The sequence below is a fragment of the Heteronotia binoei genome, chromosome 21 (assembly GCF_032191835.1).
Source record: "Heteronotia binoei isolate CCM8104 ecotype False Entrance Well chromosome 21, APGP_CSIRO_Hbin_v1, whole genome shotgun sequence".
Classification (NCBI taxonomy): domain Eukaryota; kingdom Metazoa; phylum Chordata; class Lepidosauria; order Squamata; family Gekkonidae; genus Heteronotia; species Heteronotia binoei.
Window position 1 is genome coordinate 198,426,099 of NC_083243.1, and position 23,256 is coordinate 198,449,354.

The 23,256-nt window shown below is 42.0% G+C and overlaps 1 protein-coding gene across 2 annotated transcripts in view; it reads left to right on the forward strand.

The window, feature by feature from the left end:
- SLC35F5 (solute carrier family 35 member F5) overlaps positions 1 to 23,256 on the forward strand; it is a 100,663-nt gene that overhangs the window by 18,032 nt on the left and 59,375 nt on the right. For both annotated transcript variants that reach the window (XM_060262061.1, XM_060262060.1), the window contains exons 3-6: positions 1,735 to 1,818; positions 2,702 to 2,843; positions 4,508 to 4,651; positions 6,279 to 6,341. In XM_060262061.1, coding sequence (XP_060118044.1) covers positions 1,763 to 1,818; positions 2,702 to 2,843; positions 4,508 to 4,651; positions 6,279 to 6,341 — 405 coding nt within the window. In that variant the 5' untranslated portion in view covers positions 1,735 to 1,762. The remainder of the gene's footprint in view (positions 1 to 1,734; positions 1,819 to 2,701; positions 2,844 to 4,507; positions 4,652 to 6,278; positions 6,342 to 23,256) is intronic.

Sequence of the window (23,256 nt, forward strand, 5' to 3'; positions counted from 1 at the left end):
GGGGCAAAGGCCGAGGGGGAGAGGGATGCAGCAATGGGAGGGAGGGCAGCGTGGCGAGGCATCCATGGCCCGGCAAAGAAGCATCCTTGGCCCAGTACTGGATCAGGACCCGGTAAATGGGAAACGCCACTCTAGAACTACTGTTCATGCTGTCCTTCACCGCCGCAGTCCAACAAATTAAAAACAGGTTGCTAGATATTGAGTGCCAAGACATATACAGTCTGGCTAAGAAAACCTGTTCCCCACTGAGCTTTGAGATCCCTCTTAGTACTGGGAAAATGACCTCATATCTATCCGTCTTGTAGGTCCACAGCAGCATAGAGCTTTTTCCCTTGCCAGATCCAACGCCATGCCCTCTGCCATTCTTTATGGCAGATTTTACAAGACAGCCTACTCAGTCAGATACTGCCTCTGTAAACAAAAATGTGTGGAGTCCATTACTCACATTCTTTTTTACTGTAATTTGTATACAGATCTCCGTCACAAGTATTTACATCCTCTTTTAGTTAGCATGTGTCAAGCATGAGATTTCAAAATAACCTGTCCTTGAATTTTGAAACAAAGTGTGGTTTATTGATAATCCATGTGGCTCAGCCGAGCTAGGTATTGGAACGGATACTCAGTAACAACAGAGTACATGCTTTAAAATGGCACATCAAAGGGTTCTATAAACAATTCTACATTCACAGTGAAATTCACACACTACATTCCTTATCTCTATTGCGGTTGGCGCATCCTGGGTCCAGGCCTTGCTGGGCCTGGGAACGAGTCACAGGAGGTCTTATCTTCAAAGAGGACATTCCTGCATTTGTTAGTAAAAGCGAAAAAAGCAATGGAGGGGGTTTTCTACTTTGATGTGCCTGGGTTTAATTCATGGTTAGTAACAATTCTATGATCTGACAATTATAGCAAATAGAGAATTTACAATGCTTGACAGCATGGTTGGTTGTTCTGATGCACTTAAAGTCTATAGACTTGTGAACGATTCTTCATCTAGTGTCACTCAGAAGGTGGCTATGCTTCTTTACTCTGTTTTAAAGGCACGTCAGAGGATCTCATAGAAATAGTTTTTGTTTATTCTTACTCTAATGTATATGTGTGCAATCATTCCATTTTACCTTTTGTAACCAATTTGCTCTGATATAGATATATATCTATATTTTTATGCCAATAAAGGCTACCTTGACACCCTGAGGATAGGTGAGGCCAAGAAGGCTCTGAGATAACTGACTGACCCAAGGTCACCCAGCAGCTGCAATGGAGGAGTAGGGAATCAAACCCAGTTCTCCAGGTTAGAGCCCGCTGCTCTTAACCTCTACACCAAACTTGCTCTCTTCAGTATCTTTGAAGAGGTGGTGTCTTGCCATGTTTAATTCCCCCCGCATTGTACCTCTTAGCAAAAAAAAAAAGCATTCACTTCAATAGATTTCTTTGAAAAATCTTGATTATAGAATCACAGAGTTGGAAGGGGCCATACAAGCCATCTAGTCCAACCCTCTCCTCATGTTTTATTTTTAATGGTATTATGGTGTTCTGTCTTTGTGCACCTTTGTGGCCTCACAATAATTATTTCTTTATCATGCTAGATCTTCATGTATATGCTGCTAACTTTGCTGGAAATTCTGGAAAATGGTGAATAATTTGCTTTAAAAATGGATGGATATGTATTCATTAAAGCTATCAGCAAAGTTGGAAACAATGTAGATTTGATCACCCTTTTTCTTTATTTTTCAGGAGATGGTCTTCACCTTAATATGATGGCATGAAGCTCACCCAACTCCAGTTTTTACATTTAACATCAGAAAGTTTACAGAGCAGGTATGCCTATAGTTCAGTTTATAATTTGGATTTCTTGGAGCTGCATTAAAACTTTGTATGTGAGCATTTAAAAAAGAATGTCTGGGTGTCTAGTTCAGCCATTGTTAGAAAGAGCAGTCCCTCAAAAAGTGGTTTGAACGGTGGACCTGTTTATAATTAAACTGCAGTTAATTAAACCCATTAATGGCGTTTCAGCAGCCTTGTGTATAGGATTTCAGCACTGGTATTCTGCTTTAATGATATGCAAAACACTTCTGACCAAACTGTACTATTGTCAGTGGGTTGGATCCAGAGAATATTGTGCTAATGGAAGAGGGAACACATTTTCCCCATATTCTGCCTCCCATGGCAGGCCTTCAGCCGTCCCCTATAAACAGCAGTAAGGGGTGGTGGTTTGGTCTGCAGTAGAAGGTGAAAAGATTAGGAACACGGGCTGTATGAATAGTGATTACCAGTATATGTGAGCTAATAACTTAGTCATTTCATTGATCAATTACATCAATTTTTGTTTTTTATTTAATTTAAATTAATATCTTTTGTAAATCATTCTAATAAATGTTTTAAATGACAATTATTTTACTATACACATGGCCATTCTTCATGGTATCTGCCGTTGGAATGACAATGCTGTAACCAAGGCCCACTGTCCTAACTCACCACAGATACACATAATGAATGTAAATGCTAACTTGAATATTGTAGAAATAGGGCTAGGGTTAGGGCATAGTTTTGAATATCTTTATTGAATAATGCAAGATCTTTTCAGGTTGTGCAGGTTAGCTATTTGTTTAAAATTTAGTGACTTTCTGATGTTTGAATGTCTGCTGTGCCCTATAGAAACAGTGTGATTCTAAAACTAAATTGTGCTGATGTTGTATAATAGGTTACAAATGGTGTGGGTTTTTATCCTAAACCAGATGAGCTCTCAAAGCAGTTCTCACACACAGCGTAGACGAATGGCTCTTGGAATTGTCATTCTTCTTCTTGTTGATGTGATATGGGTTGCATCTTCTGAACTTACAGCAGTAAGTATTATTTTGTAATATGGTAGTAGCATGACTTTAATATAGCATTACTGCATGATAATGGGTAACAAGATGTTCTATCAATGAATGTTTGTGCTTTAGCCTGTTTGCTGGAAACTATTGGGCTGATATTGGATAAATAGTTGTTTGTACATGACAACCCGCATTTCTTAGACACCTAGGGGTGTTTCCTGAATTGATGTGAATTATAATTAAATACAATTAGTCTTTCCAATTCTGTTTCATAATGTCAGCAATAAAGTACAATTTTTAAATAGCAAAGTCTAGTAAATTTTGACAGTTTAGTTAGCTTACATTTTTTAGGGGAGAATTTCTTGGAGGAAGGAGACAGAGAAATTAACTTCTAAGGATTTCTGCGTGAAACTGCAGAAAGCTATGTAGAGTTGAAGAGCATGCTTGATTCTGACAATATAAATACATTGTGGGTTTGAGTTAACATGTCTCTGCTTGGGCAGACTTTGCTGGGTTAAATGTTTGAGAGAGGATTTAGAAGGTAGCGTCCATACTAAGTGAAGATGAAGGACTATTTTTCAAAGTGCAAAACTGGCTTTAGCAACACCAGAGCTCTTCACTAATTCTGACAAAGATAGACTTATCAAGGGTAAGTAGCATAATATCAGCTTTCCAATCAACCTTGCCAATTGGCATAACCTCATCCTGTCTGGATTAAGTTTAAATTTAGGTTTCAGTCTCAACTACAACAAAAGGTCAGTAGCTTTGATCCATGGTGAATGCTTCTCAGTTCTTAGTGATGAAATATGTACCTGGGTGTCATCAGTGAGCTTGAAGCGTTGGACAATCTTGTTCAGTGGTCCTATATAGATATTATGGAGCCCCGTGGTGCAGAGTGGTAAAGCTGCAGTACTGCAGTCCAAAGCTCTGCTCACAACCGGAGTTCAGTCACGGCAGATGCTGGGTTCAGGTAGACAAGGTTGACTCAGCCTCCATCCTTCCGAGGTCAGTAAAATGAGTAACCAGCTTGTGGGGGGGGGGGGAGTGTAGATGACTGGGGGAGGCAATGGCAAGCCACCCTGTAAAAAGTCTGCCATGAAAACATCGTGATGCAACGTCATCACAGAGTCGGAAACGACTGGTGCTTGTACAGGGGACTTCCTTTACCTTTTTATATACAGTAGATATTAGCAATGCTCAATACTGTAGAACATTATTGGTTAAATCTTATGCCAGGGAAGAAAAGTGTTCCAACTAAAGGGTTTGACCTCTGCTCCGCTGCACCTCAGAAAGTTCTCAGCTTCTGTTAACCGCACCCCACTTCTTGGATCCATAATGGATCAGTTGCACTGGCCAGTAGCTGTTACATCTTCTAACATAAGTATGGTACTAGAACCATGCTCTGACTCACTTGCAGCTGTCGTGTTCTGCTCTTTGTCTATAAGGATTTGGAGTGGGTGCAAGCTATTGATTCAAGAATATGCCATTGCATGCAAGACCTGCGTGCTTTTCCCCAACCAGTAAAATCAATAGCTTTCTCTTCTTTGTAGTGTTTTGTTCTGTATGTTTATGAATGATTAGCTGCTGGCTGTCATTTTCTGTTATTGAAGAGCCGAATAGCAAAGCCGTGCTAGTTATAGGACATGCTTTAATTCCATCAGTGATGCTTACTTCCCCCACTTTCTTCACAGTATGTTTTTAAAAACTACAATAAGCCATTTTTCAGTACATTTGCAAAAACATCCATGTTTGTTCTTTACCTCTTGGGATTTATTGTTTGGAAACCATGGAGGCAGCAGTGCAGACGTGGGTTTCGTGGCAGACATGCAACTTTTGTAAGTGTTTTTCTGTTTAATAATTTCCCCAGCATTATGGCTTCTGCAAATTACACAAAATCAAAGCGTATGTTTGGAGGGAGAAAGCTTGCATGGACTAACATAAGCTAACCCCCGTATGTTCAGTTAGTGAAATAATGCTTTCATTAGTGTAACATTTCAGAGTAAATCACTGCATAAACAAAAGTAGTAATTGCAATGCTAATGATTCTTAGTGGAATTGAAATGGAATAAATGGTAAAATGTAATGTGCCTAGAATCAGTACTGGGACATGTGATTTATCTTTTTTTTTGTTACGTTCTTCCTCCTATGTTTTTATTGGCCTATTAAAAAGATGTATTGGTAGATGTCTCTTTGAAAGTGCTTTTCTTCAGTCACTACAGCAGGGGTGGCCAAACTGCAGCTTGGGAGCCGTATGTGGCCCTTTCACACATACTCTGTGGCTCTCGAAGCCTCCACCACCCTGTGGGCAAATTTGGAGAAGTCATATGTCTCTTTAAATCACTTCCTCAAACCAAGCCAGTTGACAGCTTGGATAATACATTTAAAGGTAAAGTTGCTTTCTTTCTACCTCTCCCTTCCTCCCTCCTTCCTCCCCCATCTATTTGCCTTCCTTCCTTCCTTCCTGTCTTGTGGCTCAAACATCTGATGCTTATTTTATGTGGCTCTTGCGTTAAGAAAGTTTGGCCACTCCTGCTCTACAGTAGTTTAAAAGAATGTCTGCTGCTAAAATGTAGTCGTGCTGTATTCTTCCTCAAACCCAGTGTTGTGTTTTTCATGTTTTAACTAGGAAATGAAACTGGGATAGTTCATAACTAACTACAGTTCCCTATATGGGCAGTAACAGATTCTTTTACTTCCATGTTATTTTTTATTAGTGAAATTATGGATTTTGTTTGTAAATTCAGCTACAGAAGAAGAAGATGATATTGGATTTATATCCTGCCCTCCACTCCGAAGAGTCTCAGAGCGACTCACAATCTCCTTTACCTTCCTCCCCCACAACAGACACCCTTGTGGTGGGGTTGGAGAGGGCTCTCACAGCAGCTGCCCTTTCAAGGACAACCTCTGCCAGAGCTATGGCTGATTCAAGGCCATGCTAGCAGGTGCAAGTGGAGGAGTGGGGAATCAAACCTGGTTCTCCCAGATAAGAGTCCGCACACTTAACCACTACACCAAACTGGCTCTCCTGACTTGGTGAACAAGTATATTTGTATTTGGATGTCCATGAGACTGCTGTTCACTCAAGGCTGGTATACAGCTTATTCCAGGAAGAAGGATAATTGGCAGTCAGTCTTTCATAAGCTCCATGTCATATGTGGATTGAGGTACCTAAATGTTTGTCCCGCCTCTTTTTGGAATCAAGTGTAACTGTGGTCAGAAATGGGAGCAGGGAAATGCAAGAAGAGCCCTGCTTGGTCAGACTAGTATTATATCAGTATAATACTAGTCAGTATATCAGTCGTCCTGGAGGTTGGTATACAAGTCTTGAGTCAAAAAACTGCTCATGGTCTGAATACTGATAGTTGTTCACAAATCTCCACTAGTATTAACAGCTTTCAGTTTTTAGTCTGCCTGCAGGCTGTATTGTCATAGCTCAGTTTCAAATATTAAATCTCTGATTAGTTTGCAGATGCAGATGGTTATTTTGCTGCGCGTACAACTGACAGTGCTGTAAATAGTACTTTGGTAAGGTAACTTTGACATGGTTTCAGTGTTCTGTGTAGCATGAAACATTTAGAATCACCAGTGGAAGGTACTATGAAGCTCAGTTGGACAGCATATCTGTGTTGCATTCTTATGGTAGTCTTACTTGCATAGCAAAGCAGTGTAAATGCTACATTTGTCACCTTTTTATTAAAGTGTGTTCTAGAAACAAGCTAGCTGGAATGCATATTAAGAAAGAAGATAAAAGGCTAAGAAATGATAGTTGGTTAATCTAATCAACATTAATATATCTAATTGTCAATATGGCCCCATCTGTGGAGAGATAAAGACAGAAATTAAGGCCTTGGACAGGCAGGACAGCACTTTATACAAATTTTAGAAAAGGTCCAGGTTTGCAGAAAAATCTGAAAACTTGTTTTTAAAAAAGTTTTGGGTTACAACCCACCACAATAAAGGAGGCAGTGCCTACAGCAATGATGAATGAATTTCCTCAGTAGCTGTTGCTAGGCAACCACAACATTATTACCAGCTTTCCAGCCTTGATTTCTGTCTGTAAAAGACGGGGGAAGAGGCAGGGCCCTTCTCAGAGCTCTGCTGCACTTTCAAGTCACCTCTATTGCCTTTCCCCCTACTCCAACAAGAATGAAAAAAGGCCAGGCCTGGCAGTAGCCACTAAGCAGCTCCCTGTCACATGATTTGCACAACTCACCCATGCTGAGGGATAGACTCGTAGAATTATAGAGTTCAAAGGTACATCCAGGGTCATCCAGTCCAACCTCCTGCACAATGCAAGAAATTCGCAAACACCTCCCCTAAGTTCACAGAATCAGGATTGCTATCCAGTAGCCATCTCAACTCTCTTTAAAAATATCCAAGGAAGGAGAGCCCACCATCTCCTGAGTAATCCTGTTCCACTGAGGAACAACTCTAACTGTCGGGAAGTTCTTCCTAATGTTTACCTGGAAACTCTTTTGATTTAATTTCAATCTGTTGGTTCTGGTCCAACCTTTTGGGGCCACAGAAAACAACTCCACACCATCCTATATGACTGCCCTTCAAGGACTTGAAGATGGTGATCATATCACCTCTCAGTCATCTCCTCTCCAGCCTAAACATACCCAGCTCCTCCATTCCTAAATTCTGGTGCCCAAAACCGAACACAATACTCTAGTAAGATCTAATATAGCAGAGTAAAGCAATACCATCCACTTCTCGTGATATGGATGTTATACTTCTGTTCAGCTGAGGAACCACTCTATCAGGAAGTTCTTCCTAAAGTTGAGCCAGAAACTCTTCTGATTTAATTTCAATCCATAGGTTCTGATCCAACCTTCTGGGGCAACAGAAAATTATTCTGCACCATCCTCTATATGACAGCCCTTCAAGTACTTGAAGATGGTGATCATATCACCTCTCAGCCACCTCTTCTCCAGGACAAATCCTTGAGGCACTCCACCTGTCACTCCTCTCCAAGAGGATGGAGGAACCATCCACAAGCACTGTTTGGGTGTGATCTGTCAGCTACTTACAGATCCACCCAACAGTAACGGGTGGCAAACCACATTTTACCAACTTGTCAACAAGCATAGTATGCGAAACCTTATCAAAAGCTTTACTGAAATAATGGTAAAATATGTCTAGAGAATTCCCTCGATCCAGCAAAGTGTAGTCACTTTCTCAAAAAAAGGGTGAAGGTTAGTCTGACACGAGTTGTTCTTAAGAAACCCATGCTAGTTCTTAGTAATCACAGCCAGCCTTTCTTAATATTCCAGGTCTGACTGTTTGAGGATTTATTCTAAAACATTTCCAGGTATAGACATAAAGCTAATGGGTCGGTAGTTACCCAGATCCTCCTTTTTCATCTTCTTGAAGATGGGCACAACATTTCCCCTCCTCCAGTCTTCCGACACCTCACCTGTTCTCCAAGAATTCTCAAAAACAATGGCCAAAGTCTTGGAAATTACATCCGCAAATTCTTTTGGTACCGTTGGATGCAGTTCATCTGGCCCTGAGGACTTTTTTCATTTAAAGTAACTAGGTGTTTATGTACAACCCCAATGCTGATTCTAGGTTGCAGGTCTCTCATTGTACTGTTTTTGCCATGTTGAGCACTGTTCCCACAGAAGAGAAAACTGAGGAAAAGTAGGAATTGAGCAGTTCTGTCCTCTCTTCATCACTTATTACAATTTTACTTTCCTGTCCCTGCAGTGGACCTACCACATCCTTGCTCTTTTTCTTTGAACATAAGAAAAAAACCCCTCTTTTTTGTTATTTTTAGCATCTTTTGCTAGCCTGAGCTCATACTGAGCTTTAGCTTCCTCTTTCTACACAAGCACTGGTTATTTCTTTATATTCATCCTTGGTTCTAAAGCCCTCCTTCCATTTCCTAAATGAGTCTTTTTTTATTTCTCAAGTCTTTCAAATGCTGTTTACGGAGCCACCTTAACTTCTTTAGGCTTCTTCCATTTTTTCTTCTCATAGGAATTGTCTAGAATTGGGCTTTCAATGCTTTGCTTTTAAGAAACTGCCACCCCTCTTGAACCCCCTTCTTCCTAAGTATTTCTGACCATGGGATTTTACCCAGCATAGTTCTACATTTGTCGAAGTTTGCCTTTCTCCAACCTACACGTCTGACTATGTATAGCTTTTCCCTTCCCCAAGACTAAATTCCAAAATCACATGTTCATTACTCTCGCCCCAAGGGCTTACCCCTCCATCAAGGTGGAAGCATATGGGACTTACTAACGGAAACATTGGAATCATTAATTGTACGTTTCCCAAATGCCTGTGTCGTTCTATGTGGCGATTTTAATGCAAGAACAGGGCCAGGTAACTTAGAGGCGAGGGATGGTATAAACAAGCAGATAGATCACATGCTCACCTCCTGGATTGTTCTTCAAAGGACCTAACTGTAAATAAGTTTGGTCTGAAACTGCTGGAACTTCTTTAATTGACCAACCTGTATATTTTGCATGGCACCACATTTGATTTAATTGGTGGTACCTTTACCTATGTGGCAACTTGTAGGGCTACCACTGTAGATTATATTGCAGTATCTCCAGCTCTAATGAATTTTGTGACTAGGTTTGAGGTCTTAGATCAGGGGTGGGGAACCTCTGTCCTGAGGGCCATATGCGGCCCTCGAGTTGCTGCAGGGCCTGGAAAAGTTACTGTCACAGTTCCCAGGCCTAATATGCTAATGAGTGTGTGACCTAATATGCTAATATTAGGGGATGTGGCCTAATATGCTACTGAGTTCCTGCTGGGCTTTTTCTACAATTTGCCTAGGACGGCGGGCCGTTTGTGTGTATGTGCGTGCCAGATTAGGTTCTCTCCACAAGACTTCAAATAGAAAAACAATTATTTGCATTAATTTTGCTGGCCTGAATCATTCTTCCTTGGTGGAGCACTGTTTTTTAAGTTGATACTTTTTTATGGCCCATGAATGATGTTATAAATATCCATATGGCCCTTGGCAGAAAAAAGGTTCCCCACCCGTCTTAGATCTTACTCTGAGTGACTGCTGTCCTTTACGTTTGCTTCTGATCACTAGTGATAATGTGTTATTAAAACCAGCCCAAGACTTTGCAGAGGATGTTATACCTGGTAGTAAGAGACTTAACTGGTCAGAGAAGATACATAACACACTATCTTATACCTTGGCAAGTCCAGATATGAACAGCTTGAGGACATCTCTTCTGCAGAACAGACCAGACATACTTAAAATATTTGATGAGATTAATACCCTCCTTAAACCCATACTAACTAACTACATGCATACAAATAAGATTTGGCATGCCCAGAACAGCTGGTATGACCGTGAGTGCAAAGACCTTAAAAAAGAACTGCATTATACTATGAGACAAGTTAGGAGACGTGGAGAGGAGATGCAGATGTCAAACCTATTACAACTCAGGACAAAGTATAAAAACCTACTCAAACAAAAGAAATTTGAGCATGTCAAATTTCTTTGGAGCAAGTTAGATCGAGCAGTTTCAGAGAAAAATGAGTCTTGTTTTTGGGACTTGGTTTCAAATAAAAGAGGAAATTTCTGTTCTCAGATGGATGCGTACATACCTGGCTATGTTTGGTCTTCTCATTTTGGCAAGGTTTTTGGGCCATATCCCTCCTTCACGGGAGACAATAATAATCCTTCACTGGAGATCTCCTTAGATTATAAGGATTTAACAACTTGGCCACCAGTCTCTGAATCAGAGGTAAGAGGGCTAATAGCCTCATTGGCCTCCAGAAAATCCCCAGGAGAGGACATGCTACCCCCCTAAAGCCTTTCCTAACTGGTGGGCCCCAATTCTGGCCAGAGTCTTTTCCCAGATGAACACTACAGGGGCAATTCCTCCTAGCTGGACACTGGGTATTGTGGTGTCCATTCACAAAAAAGGCAATAAACTAGATCCACAAAATTACAGACCTATAAGCTTACTTGATATTGCAGCAAAGCTTTATAGGAAACATCTGCTATCAAAACTGGAGGATTGGGTGACGGAGGAGCAAATCCTTCATCCCGCACAAGCAAGATTTAGAAAAGGCCTCAGAACTATCGCCCACTGCAAAACTCTCTCCTAGCTGACCTATTCAGGCATAAATGGGCCCACAAAGACACTATTTGTAGCATTTGTGGACCTAGCTGCTGCATTTGATTCCATCGATAGGTCCCGCTTATGGTCTAAGCTCACTAAATTCAACATTGATAAGCGTCTATTCACTCCTCCAACTTTAGGACAGCAGAAAGGTTCAATCTTGCTTTACGTAGATGATATGGCCAAAATATACTTGACCGAAATAGGTCTGAGAAGGCTATTACAACATCTAGGAACATACTGTAATGATGAAGCCCTTAAGATCAACCATGCAAAGACTAAAGTCATGGTCTTCAGAAAAAATCCCAAAATCTTCTGCTGGAGTATAGCGGGCAATACAATCAACCAGTGCATCTCCTTTAAATACCTGGGGGTAACCTTTAAGGAGACCCTGAATTGAAATGTCCATCTGACATCGGTAAAATCCTTAGCACTGAGGATTGTTGGTTCAATTCTCCACTTTTTTCATACAAAGGGTGGACGCTTGATAGATCCAGCACTAAAATTATTTAAAAGCAAGGTTCTACCACATCTTTTGTATGGTGTCAAAAGATCACAGGCGTTCTAGAGACCTCATCAACATTATCCAGAGTTATTCTATTCCTGTTGATCTCCTAGGGGCCCAAAATGACAATTCTCAATTTAGGGATTGGATTTTTTTTCAGATGCGTTGCTAGATCATTCTCTAATCCTAAAATCTAAAGTAGCCCCCTGGTTCAGATTAATCAAATCTGATCATTTGAGATCCCCATAACTGGTTAATATCTCCAGATTCAACATCAGAACATCCTTCACAGCTCTCCGCTTTCAGACTATGCAAACAACTCTGTTAACTGGTTGATATTCCCACATCCCAACAGAACAATGTTTTTGCATTTGTGGTTCATCTGTGATAGAGAATCTCTCTCATTATATTCTATCCTGTCCACTCAACAATGCCCCCAGAATTAAATTTCTGTCTGGAGTACTAACCTCCTTAAAAGCATGTTCAGAAACTGAAAATATTATATTTCTGTTATCTGACAATGATGCTCATGTGTCCTATAGAGTCTCTTTTTGCCCTTGCAGCTAAGAAGATACGAGCAAGAGTAATTTCAAATGCTGTAACTTCTTGAGGTTGGCCTTTCTGGGAAACTTTTAAGGTATTAATTTGAAACTTTATTGTTCAAGTTCTGTTTTGTCTTGTAATGGCCAGTGGCTATATACAATACATTTTTGACTGACTGATGTTCACTACTGCCAGGGTACCTACTATTTCCACCTCATCAACCAGTTCATTCTTGTTGGTGAGGATCAAGTCTAAGGTACCAGATCCCCTTGTTTCCTTCTCCACTTTTTGGGAACGGAAGTTGTCAGCAAGACAAGTCAGGAATTTATTTGACCTTTCATTTTTAGCAAAGTTGGACTTCCAACAGATAATTGGAATGGGTTCCAATGGGTTTTTGAAATCTCCCATAACCACTGTGTCCCTTCTCTTTGAGAACTTTGCAATCTCTTGTTGGAGTATCTCATTCAAGTCCTCTTCCTGGCTTGGTGGTCTATAGCAGATCCCCACCATAATATCACTGTTATTTCTTACTCCATTTATTTTTACCCAGAGACTCTTAACTGAGCTGCCATGCTCAGATTCATTTATTTCCTCACAAGTATATACCTCCTTCACATATAATGCTATGCCTCTACCCTTCCTTATTTGTCTGTCCTTTTTAAATAAATTGTACCCTTCAATCCTAATATTCTAATTGTAAGCATCATCCCACCAAGTAAGGCCTATTATGTCATAGTATGTTTCCTGCATTAGAGCTTCCAGTTCCTCCTGCTTCTTTCCTCCTGCTTCTGTGTAATAGTGTAGAGCAGTGATTCCTAACCAGGATTCCATGGTACCCTGAGATACTGCAAACACTCCCTAGTGGCATCGCAAGATGTAGATGTACTGCAGCACCAGCCAGCCCCCACACCTGCCACCTCCCTCTGACCAGGCTAGCCAGGTGCAGGGCAACTCTAAAAAATGCACGCGAGGCTGGCAGCACTGCCGTATGTGCACGCAAGGAGTTGCTGCCTGGCCCCACCTCCTTGGCGTCCTTCTTTTTGTGTGCACTGTGCCAATCAGCAGCAGGCAGCAAGCAGAGCAGCACATTTTGCCTGCCGCTACTGTTGGCAATGCCCGACACCTTTGCCCCGTTTTTGGCATGCTACAAGGCAGATTACCCGGATGCTTTCCTCCTCCTCTGTTCCTTGGATTGAGGACTGGGTCCCGCCGCCGGCCCTAGTATTGAGTTGACAGCAGACTGGTAAGCAGCAAGTTCAGCCATCAGACAGATAGGGCAGGAGGCCACAAACTCAGAAATGTCCCTTTTCATGGAGGGCCACCAAAATTGTCTATTAACCAAATGTAGTGTCTTCACGTATCCAAAGTGCCCTGCTAATTTGTTAGAATGGCAGAACTGCAAGACCTCCGCATGGAGGTTTTTAGGGACGCACAGCTTATTGTCCTTATACCAAAGCCCATCCTCCCCTTTTTGCACCTCATCTGGGCGCTCTTCCCCCTTGTTCTCGGTTTCAGTGATCAGATGCTTCCCCCCCACCTCCTCCGTAAAAAATTTCTGTTTTGATTTAGAGCGGGTGGTTACTGTGGTGACCACCTGAGTCGGGGATATCAAGGAGTCTTCCACTTCTTCCTTTTGACTGTTGTGTTGAGGAAAGCACGATAGGGTGGCTGCTAAAAAGTTTTTTTATGCCAGGGATATGCCGTAAAGTGAAATCGAATTTCGAAAAAAATTCCGCCCACCGAATTTGCTTTTCTGTGAGCTTACGGCGGCCGGTGAGAGCCTCTAGATTTTTGTGGTCGGTCCAAATTTCAAATGGCAATTTCGCACCTTCTAGCCAGGACCTCCAGGTTTTTAGAGCATGGGTGACTGCAAAAGCCTCTTTGTTCCACACCGACCAGTTTCTTCGCTCACGAGAAAATTTTTTTGAAATATAGGCACGGGGTCTCAAGCACCCCTCGTCATCCCTTTGCATGAGTAGGGCGCCTACCGCTACGTTGGAGGCATCACATTGCACAATGAAAGGTTTTAGCTCATTGGGGTGACTTAGCACAGGCTCACTTGTGAACAGCCGTGAACAGCTGGGATTCTTGGCCCCAATGTGCATTACTTTGCACTTGGCCACATTGAACCACATCTGCCACGTTGACGCCCACTCACCCAGCCTCAACAGATCCCTTTGGAGTTCCTCACAATCCTCTCTGGTTCTCATCACCCTGAACAATTTAGTGTCATCTGCAAACTTGGCCACTTCACTGCTCACTCCCAACTCTAAATCATTTATGAACAAGTTAAAGAGCATGGGACCCAGTACCGAGCCCTACGGCACCCCACTTCTTACCGTCCTCCACTGCGAAGACTGCCCATTTATACTCACTCTCTGCTTCCTATTACTCAGCCAGTTTTTGATCCACAAGAGGACCTGTCCTTTTACTCCATGACTCTCAAGCTTTCTAAGGAGCCTTTGATGAGGAACTTTATCAAAAGCTTTCTGGAAGCCACTCTGACCCAGCTGGACTCTTTCCCAATATGTGAGGGTGGAAGACATAGAAAAAGCCAGACAATAAGTTTGTGAATACAGAAGTAATGTTTATTAAGCTCGTACCAAGGAAATTCAAGCCTGCCCTCACTGTATTCCACTCATATACACTCATACTCAGACACGCCTCCATGCATACCTAGGCTGGCTTTAGACAGAGCGGACACAATTTGTATCAATTTGATAAAAGAGTTTCTGCCCCTTCCTTGCCCTTTCCTGGTTTCTTACTCCATTGTGTCTTAGGCCCTGCATGGTTTGTGCCCTCCTTTCTAGGAATGAGGAAGAAATCATTTAAGTGTAAATAAGTTGGACATCAGCTTTCTTGGGAAAACCACCTTCTGTTTGGGACAGCCTGGTGAAACATCCTTTCCCTCTAATGAGCAGGTTGTGGTCAGCAGATTCTGAATTCTGTGTGGACTGTTCTTAGGAAGTCTTCAGGATTTTGGTCAGAGGTTACCTAGGTCAATAGCCAAGATACCAGTGTAGAAGGGCTGAGGTGGGAGAAGCAGTCATACACAAAATGGCCCTTTGAATTCTCTGCAGATCAGAAAAGTATCTTCTGCTTTAGTGATCTGTGCTCATTGCAAACAATATAGCAGACTCATCTATTTGTTGTAACTCATATTCATGGCCTTCATAGTGGACACAATTACTCTGTCACCCAAATATTTATGTCTTCAGCCTTTGCATGTACATAAGTACCATCAAGTTGCTACTAATGTATGGTGACCCCAGAAAAGGAACTTTCAAGACATTTGAGAAGTAGAGGTGATTTGCCATTGCCTTCCCCTACAGAATCTTGGTGGTCTACCATCCACATACCAACCCTGCTTAGCTTCCAAGATCTGATGAAATTGGTCTATACCAGGGGTGGCCATTGGTAGCTCTCCAGATGTTTTTTGCCTACAACTCCCATCAGCCCCAGCCATTGGCCATGCTGGCTGGGGCTGATGAAAGTTGTAGGCCAAAAACATCTAGAAAGTTACCGTTGGCCACCCCTGGTCCATACCATGCTGTCTTCCCTTCTGCCTGCAACCTTGTTGTTGTTGTTCTTCCGTCAGAAGCCAGACCCTCTGGCTACTGTTGTTCAGTCTCACAGTCGAGTCTGACTCTATGCGACCCCATGGACCAAGTCATGCCAGACACTCCTGTCTTCCACCATCCTCCGAAGTTTGCTCAGATTTGTGTTAGTTACATCAATAACGCTGTCCAACTATTTCATCTTTTGCTGTCCCCTTCTTTTGCCTTCTGTCTTTCCCAGCATCAGGATCTTCTCCAGGGAGTGCTCCCTTCTCATTTGGTGGCCAAAGTATTTGAGCTTCAGCTTCAGCATCTGACCTTCCAGGGAACAGTCAGGGTTGATTTTCCTTAGGACTGACTGATTGGATCTTCTTGCAGCCCAAGTGACTCTTTAAGATTCTTCTCCACCACCACACCGTGAAAGCATCTATTCTTCTGCGCTCAGCCTTCTTTATGGTCCAACTCTCACAGCCATACATTACTACTGGGAATACCATAGCTTTGACTATACAGACTTTTGTTGGCAGGGTGATGTCTCTACTTTTTATTATACTTCCTAGGTTCGCCATAGCTGTCCTCCCAAAGAGCAAACATCTTTTAATTTCATGGCTACAGTCACCATCTGCAGTGATCTTGGATCCCAGAAATGTGAAGTCTGTTACTACTTCCATGTCTTCCCCTTCTATTTGCCAAGGAGTGATGGGGCTGGATGACATGATCTTAGTTTTTTTGATGTTGAGTTTCAAGCCTACTTTTGCGTTTTCCTCTTTCACCCTCAACAAGAGGTTCTTTAGGTCCTCTTCACTTTCTACCATTAGAGTAGTATCATCTGCATGTCTGAGGTTGTTGATGTTTTTCCCGGCAGTCTTAATTCCGGTTTGTGTTTCATCCAGGCCAGCATTCCGCATGATGTACTCTGTATATGAATTAAATAAGCCTGCAACCTAGCATTCCTTAAAACAAGATCAAGTAATAAGAAATCATACATTCAGTTACACTGAGTGCAAAGTAGCATTGCATTTTGGTTAGAAGGCATAAATTTCATAGAAAAACAAGTTGGAAGGAACCATACAGGCCATGTAGTCCAACCCCCTGCTCAATGCAGGATCAGCCTGTAGCAGCATCCCTGACCCCTACTTCCCACCCGGACCTCCCAGTCCTGTGTTTATTCCTTCATGTGGATCCCAATACAAAAATCAGGAGGCTGCAGTGGGAGGAGGAAGTGGCAGGGCTACTTGATGACTTTTGTAGGCTCTAGGCACTTTTGCCTCCTACAGTAATAATATCAATATTAAAATTGTTCTTGATATAACTTTAAATACTTCAACATTTTATTTTTTTCTGTTTTAGGCAAAGATTAATTTTTTAAAAAATTGTGGGCCCTAAACATTTCATTTTTTTTATGTGAAAAGGTTAAAGCATTTTTTTCAACTCTAAAAGTTCATTTTTTCCTTCTGATTTTGAGGGAAATTAAATGATTTTTGTGGGCCGCTAAAAGCATCATTGACCCTAGGCTCTGTGCCTAATGGATATCGGCCCTGGGAAGGGTGTGAAATATTTTCATTTTCATAACTATTTACATTTTTGCAGCAAGGACAACCTCAAATGCAGAATAGGCCAAGGCCAGGGGTTGCTCCAGACCCCCTCTTGCCCATATATCGGGGAAGCCACCTTTCCCCTGGAGCGAGTCATTCATTTGGCTTGCCACCAGCCAGCATTCCCTCTCATGTTTTAAGATCAGAAATTAAGGCCAGTGTTCATACTGCCTTCTTAATGCAGATGTCCTTGAAAAGCAGCTTGCCCTGTGGGACAGTCTCGGGTCTTGGAGTCAGATATTAAGGCCAGTGCCCATTTGATGTGATTCAAGAAGACAGATAATCTGTAATTTACATATTACCAGGCTGTGCCTACATGTATATAATATCCAACATGAGGATCCACAGTTCACAATAGTTAATCAGAATAAAAAAAAACCTGTGATATTAATGCTAAAGAATTAATAACAAACAATGTGATATGTTTTCTAAATAAAGTATTCAAAATGTTCATTACAGTCATTATTCAGATGCACCAAAGAACGGTCTCTGAACAAATTTTTGTGGAAAAATAACACTCTGTACAGCAGAGTTTACTGCAAAGACTCAAACTTTGAAACTACCAGCAAAGAAGACTCCACAACCACATCTGGTGATGAGAGTACAGCATATAGCCCATTCTTGAGAGGGAAACAAAGAGGAGAGTAAGGGGCAGGAGGAAAACTTGGTTGTAAACTTATCTTCTAGAACCCTCACACCAACTGAACACTGCTTACTTAGTCTGGGTTTGGGATTTGTCCCCATCTCTCATTATAGTGCTTTGTTCACAACTTTGTGAAGTTGTTCACAGCTTCAAAATTAAATATTTTTAAATGCACAAGTGGTCAAATACAATAGATTTAAACTAAAGTTGCCATTTGCGCCTAATTGTAATGATGCATCCATACAGACTTTTGAAAAGCTTGTTCTTAGAGACATTAATATGTACGGAAGTGAGATGAGGAGAACCAAATTTAATCTTACTAAGTAAGAACATGAGACCCTATCAGAACTGGCTAATGAGAGGAGTTTCTCCCTCTGAGGCATCTTGTGGATGATTCTCAGCCTATGATCAGGGAGGCAAGAACAAAAATCTCCACTCCTCTTCCTGGTGGGAGTCACCCTCATCTTCAATTCTTTTCTTGCCTCAGTAGGGAGAGCGGCTAGGCTAGGCTTTGCTTATACCTATCTTTTTAGTCTTTTCTGCTGAGTGTGAGAGAGAGTGTGTTCTACCTTGTCTGGTTTTTCTGTTCTTTATTTCTTATCTTATTTTTTTCAATCCTTCTGAGCCTTTCTGATTCTACTCTTTTCCTTCTGGCTGCCTCAACACAGGTTTCCTGCCTTGTGGCTGCCATCTTCTTTACTCATCAGTACTCAGGCTTTGACGGGGCTTTGGCTCCAGAGCCTTTGGAGGCTACTTAGATGGCACTGAGGGATGACGGATTCCTATCAGCCAGGGAGCAAGAGGCTTCATTTGTTGACTGCTGTTGTGGAGCCAACAAGACCCTAGGGCATCTTGTTACGGATTCCCTGATGAGCCAGCCAGCAGGCAGCAATTTGCAAAGGGTGCCAGAACTCAGCCTGGCACTGCAGGAGTTGTTCTCTCAGTCGACAGTGCGATCTGGTGCCAGCAACTGGCAACCACAAGCCAGCAATGCATTTACCACTCTGGTTGGGCGTATGAAGAAGGTACAGAAGTCCAGCAACAAGGACTCTCCTCTGCTAGAATGAATCTCCATGGCTAGGAGACATCTCAAAGAGATGCAGCATTCTTCAGGACAGAGAAGTACCCATTGTGGCTGTAGCTTTCAGTCTCTTCCTCCTGTTCTCCCCCCCCCCCCCCCCTTTCTTGCACATTCAATCAGGGAGCAGGTTTTAAAAGTTTGCGGTGAAAAGAAAACCTGACATGCATAGTGCCATTCTCCTTCCCCTCATAGATCTCTTTCTCATGAAAGTGCTAACTGGTGCACAAAAGCTGCCAAGAAATAAGTGGTTTCTCACAAAAGGGGGATGGTCAGTCTGACAAGCAGAGTGACAAGGAGGAGGGAAAATTTATGTCTGATGAGGAAGAGACTGACATAGAGGTGCCTGAACCTTCCCTTCGGTTCTTCAAAAGTCAAGACTAGCAGTATTTGCTGGCAAAACCCTTGCCTGCCTTGAGCCCGCAGGAGAATCTGGATGTGGAGGATGAAGAGATTAAATTAAACAAAGAATAGAAGATGGGGGAATAAAGAGTTTTTGAGAGACAGATGTGGGCAGAGCGGAATAAATCCTTGGCAAACAAACAGTATTCAGGGTTTGTTAGAAAATTTTATGCCTTGTCCTCCTTTACTAAGAAATTCCTCCAGGTTCCTTTACTTGACGCACCAATTACAGCAATTCAGTCTTATGGGTTACTATCAGAGGATGGCCATGGAAATGTTAAGAACAATTTAGATTTTTAAAGAGTTCACCCTCACAAGGCCTCTTCTGTGGTTATAAGAGCATCAGCTGTTTTCTCTATGATTGCATATGCTGCTGTTGTTTGGATGCACAAGGTTGTTAGCCTCTTACCTGATGACAATCAGCATTTACTAGAGGGTGCAAATAGAGTGTTAAAAGCTGTGTCTTTTCTTACAGTTTCCACCTCAGACACTATGGTTTTTTCCTCTAGGATAATCACAACGGTAGCGGCTAGAAGCACACTATGGTTAAGGGCCTGGTCTGCTGACTACCACTGAAAGACCATTGTCACAGCATATCCCTTCCATGAGGGACAACTTTTCAGGGAGTTGCTGGACAAAATTCTGGTGGAGACCAGAGATAAAAAGAAGGCACTACCCAAATCCATACAATGTTCTGACAGGAGATCTTTTTATTCTTCCTTCTTTCACATGTAACATACACTCTCCAGGTTTCACCAAGACAACAGAAGGTATATGCTTCAGGAAGGTGATTTCAACAACCAGTTGTTACAACCAGTAACAAGTCTGACCATTTTACCAGATACTCCAAAACCACCGAAGTGTGATTATTGGGAGACCGTCTTGGAACAACTTGCAAGCAGACACCTGGGCAAAAGAAATTATTCCTGATGGGTACAAGATAGAATTTCTCCAGTTTTCCCCATCTCATTTAATCAAGTCTCCATCTCCTGGGAACCCACAAAAAAAAGAGCCAAAACATTAACAGTCATTCAACATTTTCTACATCAAGGTCGTAGAGGTGGTTCTGGAGGTGGAGAGACCCCTGGGGGTGTATTCAATTTTTTTTCCAGTGTTAAAGAGATTGGAGAGCTGTTCTAGATTTAAAATTTTTTAACACCTTTGTCATGCCAAAACACTTAAGAAGATCAGAGAACTGGCTTCTCAAGTCATCATGGAAAAGTTATCCTCCTTAACAGCCTGCCAAGCTTCAGGGTCTCCTGATTTCAACTATCAACACCATTTAGTGGGGAGGTTCTACTGCAGACAATTTCAGACGTTTCTTATACCATATCAGAATCATATTTCCTGGAAAACAGTGGTGAACCAAATTATCCAACATGTTGAACGGCAAACATTTTTTGATCCATCACTATCACAAGATCTTCATAGATGCCAGCTTCAGTGGCTAGGGAGCCAGAATCAGCTAGCCCAAGAACAGTGGTCATAAGAGGATTGCAGATTTCCTATCAATGTCCTGGAATTTAGACCAATCAAGCTAGCCCTTTTACAGTTTGCCCCTGAGATCATAGGGATGGACAGTATTTCTGCCAAAGTGTACATCAACAAGCAGGGGGGATCCAGATCTTCCACCCTTCGCAGGGAAGCATGCTGTTTGTTGCTATGGGCCAAGAGTCTTCTAGCATCTATCAAGGCAGAACACATAAAGGGGATGCTGAACATCTAGGCAGACAGGTTAAACTGGCAAGCCATTCAAAGGGGGAGTGGTCCCTCAACAAGACATTCCAAATGATAATCAATGACTTTCCAACTGATAATCAGCCAACAGTCTGTTTGCCTCCCCAGAGAATCATCAACTGGACCGCTTCTTTTCCAGGTTCCTTTATCGGAAGGCAGAAGCTACAGTTGCTCTAACTGCCCCTTATCGAAAGGAACGCCTTTCGGCTGTTGAGTCTTCTCCCCAGGCTGATTAGTCAAATTTGGGAGTTCAGTGTGGAAGTTCTGGAAGAGAGCCAGTTTGGTAGTGGTTAAGTGCACGGACTCTTATTTGGGAGAACCGGGTTTGATTCCCCACTCCTCCACTTGCAGCTGTTGGAATGGCCTTGGATTAGCCATAGCTCTCAAAGAGTTTGTCCTTGAAAGAGCAGCTTTTGTGAGAGCTCTCTCAGCCCCACCTACCTCACAGGGTGTCTGTTGTGGGGGAAGAAGATAAAGGAGATTGTAAGCCACTCTGAGACTCTGATTCAGAGAGAAGAGCGGGATATAAACCTACAGTCGTCTTCTTCTAGGTGTGGCTCCTTATTGGCCAAGATATCCTTGGTTTGCCTCTCTTCAGGAGATGTCAGTAGAAGAGCTTTTGACTCTTACAGTTTCAGAAGACACTGTCCGATCTTTCATTCTTGACTAGAATGGCACCATTTGTCTGAGTGGAAGTTGAAAGGGATAAACTGCTACTCTTAGGTTATTCAGTTGAGCTCATTGAAACTATTCTGGCCTCAAGACAATCTTCTACAATCAGAATATGTAGTATCACATGGATGGCCTTTGTCTATTGATATTGCAGGAAACACGTGGACCCCGAGAAGTCGAAGGTAAAAGCCATCCTTTCCTTTTCATAGGACAGGTTATCGTCAGGTTTAAAAATGGCTACTTTGAAAGTAGGGCAAGTGATGGCCTTGGCATCTGTCTTACCTCTATTCAAGGGCCAGAACATTGCCAAGCATCCTCACATTCTTTGTTTTCATTGAGGGGCTTCCTTCTCTCAGCCTCAAGTCCACAGATTTCTAACCTGATTGGCATTAAGCCTCCTTTTGAACCTATCACTGAAATTTCTCTAGTTCACCTGAGAATTAAAACTTTTTTTCTTGTAGCCATAACATCAGCCCAAGGAATCTCTGAGTTGGTTGCTCTATCAGTAAAGGCTTAACTTTGCATTTTCTACAAGGAGAAAGTAGTTTTACACACAGATCCAACTTTCAAGCCAAAGGTCAACTCTTCTTTTCATAGATCACAGGAGATTTATGTACCTTCCTTCTATCCATGCCTTACTCGTCCTCAGGAAAGGGTATGGAATACCCTCAATGTCAGGAGAATGCTGAAATGTTATATTAAAAAGACAACTTATTTACAAGACGGACACACTTTTTATTAATATCACTCTTCCACATACAGGGGGACTGAGGCTCCTCTTCTTTAATTGTGATTGTCTCTATCCTTTATAAAGTTTCTATCTCTGCTGCCTAATGGGAACACACACAGCCCGGCCCTCCAAGGTCTCATTTATGTCAGATCTGGCCCTCATAACCCCTGATCTAATACATATAAAATTATTTCGAGTCATACAAGCAAAAACTATACATGCTCATGTTCATGCTTCATATTGTGAAATTTTATCTAGTGGAATCAGAATTTGGCTACTTCCCTGGTGATAGTCAGATTTTCATTAATTAGAAGTCTCTCCAGGCATGTCCTGTCTGCATCCATTATTGGTCTGTGCAGAAATGGGGAAATAAACTTATCCCTATAAACTTGATGAAATGGGCACCGAAAGAACATATGGACCATCAATTCCGCTTCTCCAATAAACATGAACAATCTCTGTCTTCATATGGAATCTTTCTATATTTCCCATCTAGGACTCGAGGGAATAACCACACAACAAGCCAAAGCTCTGCTGTAAGATGGAACATCCAAAAAAGTAAAATATTTGGCCATATTCATTGTATGTTTGGACTCGATAGAAGCCAAGAAAGAGGGAGCTTGTATTAGGTCTTGTAGTAGCTCTATGTCATGAACCCTTCGCTTGATGGTACTTTTTGGGGGGCACTGCTCTGTGCCAAAAGATCCTCAGGCGAAAGTCCCATTCTTTCTAAGTTGAACTTAACCTTATGCATCCATCTTGGGTAATGAGGATCTTGAATTATTAGTGGGAAAAGGCCTTTTTGATTAACATAGATCTTAAGCCAATGATATGCAGAGGATATCACTATTCTAGCATCTATTCTTATTTGACCTG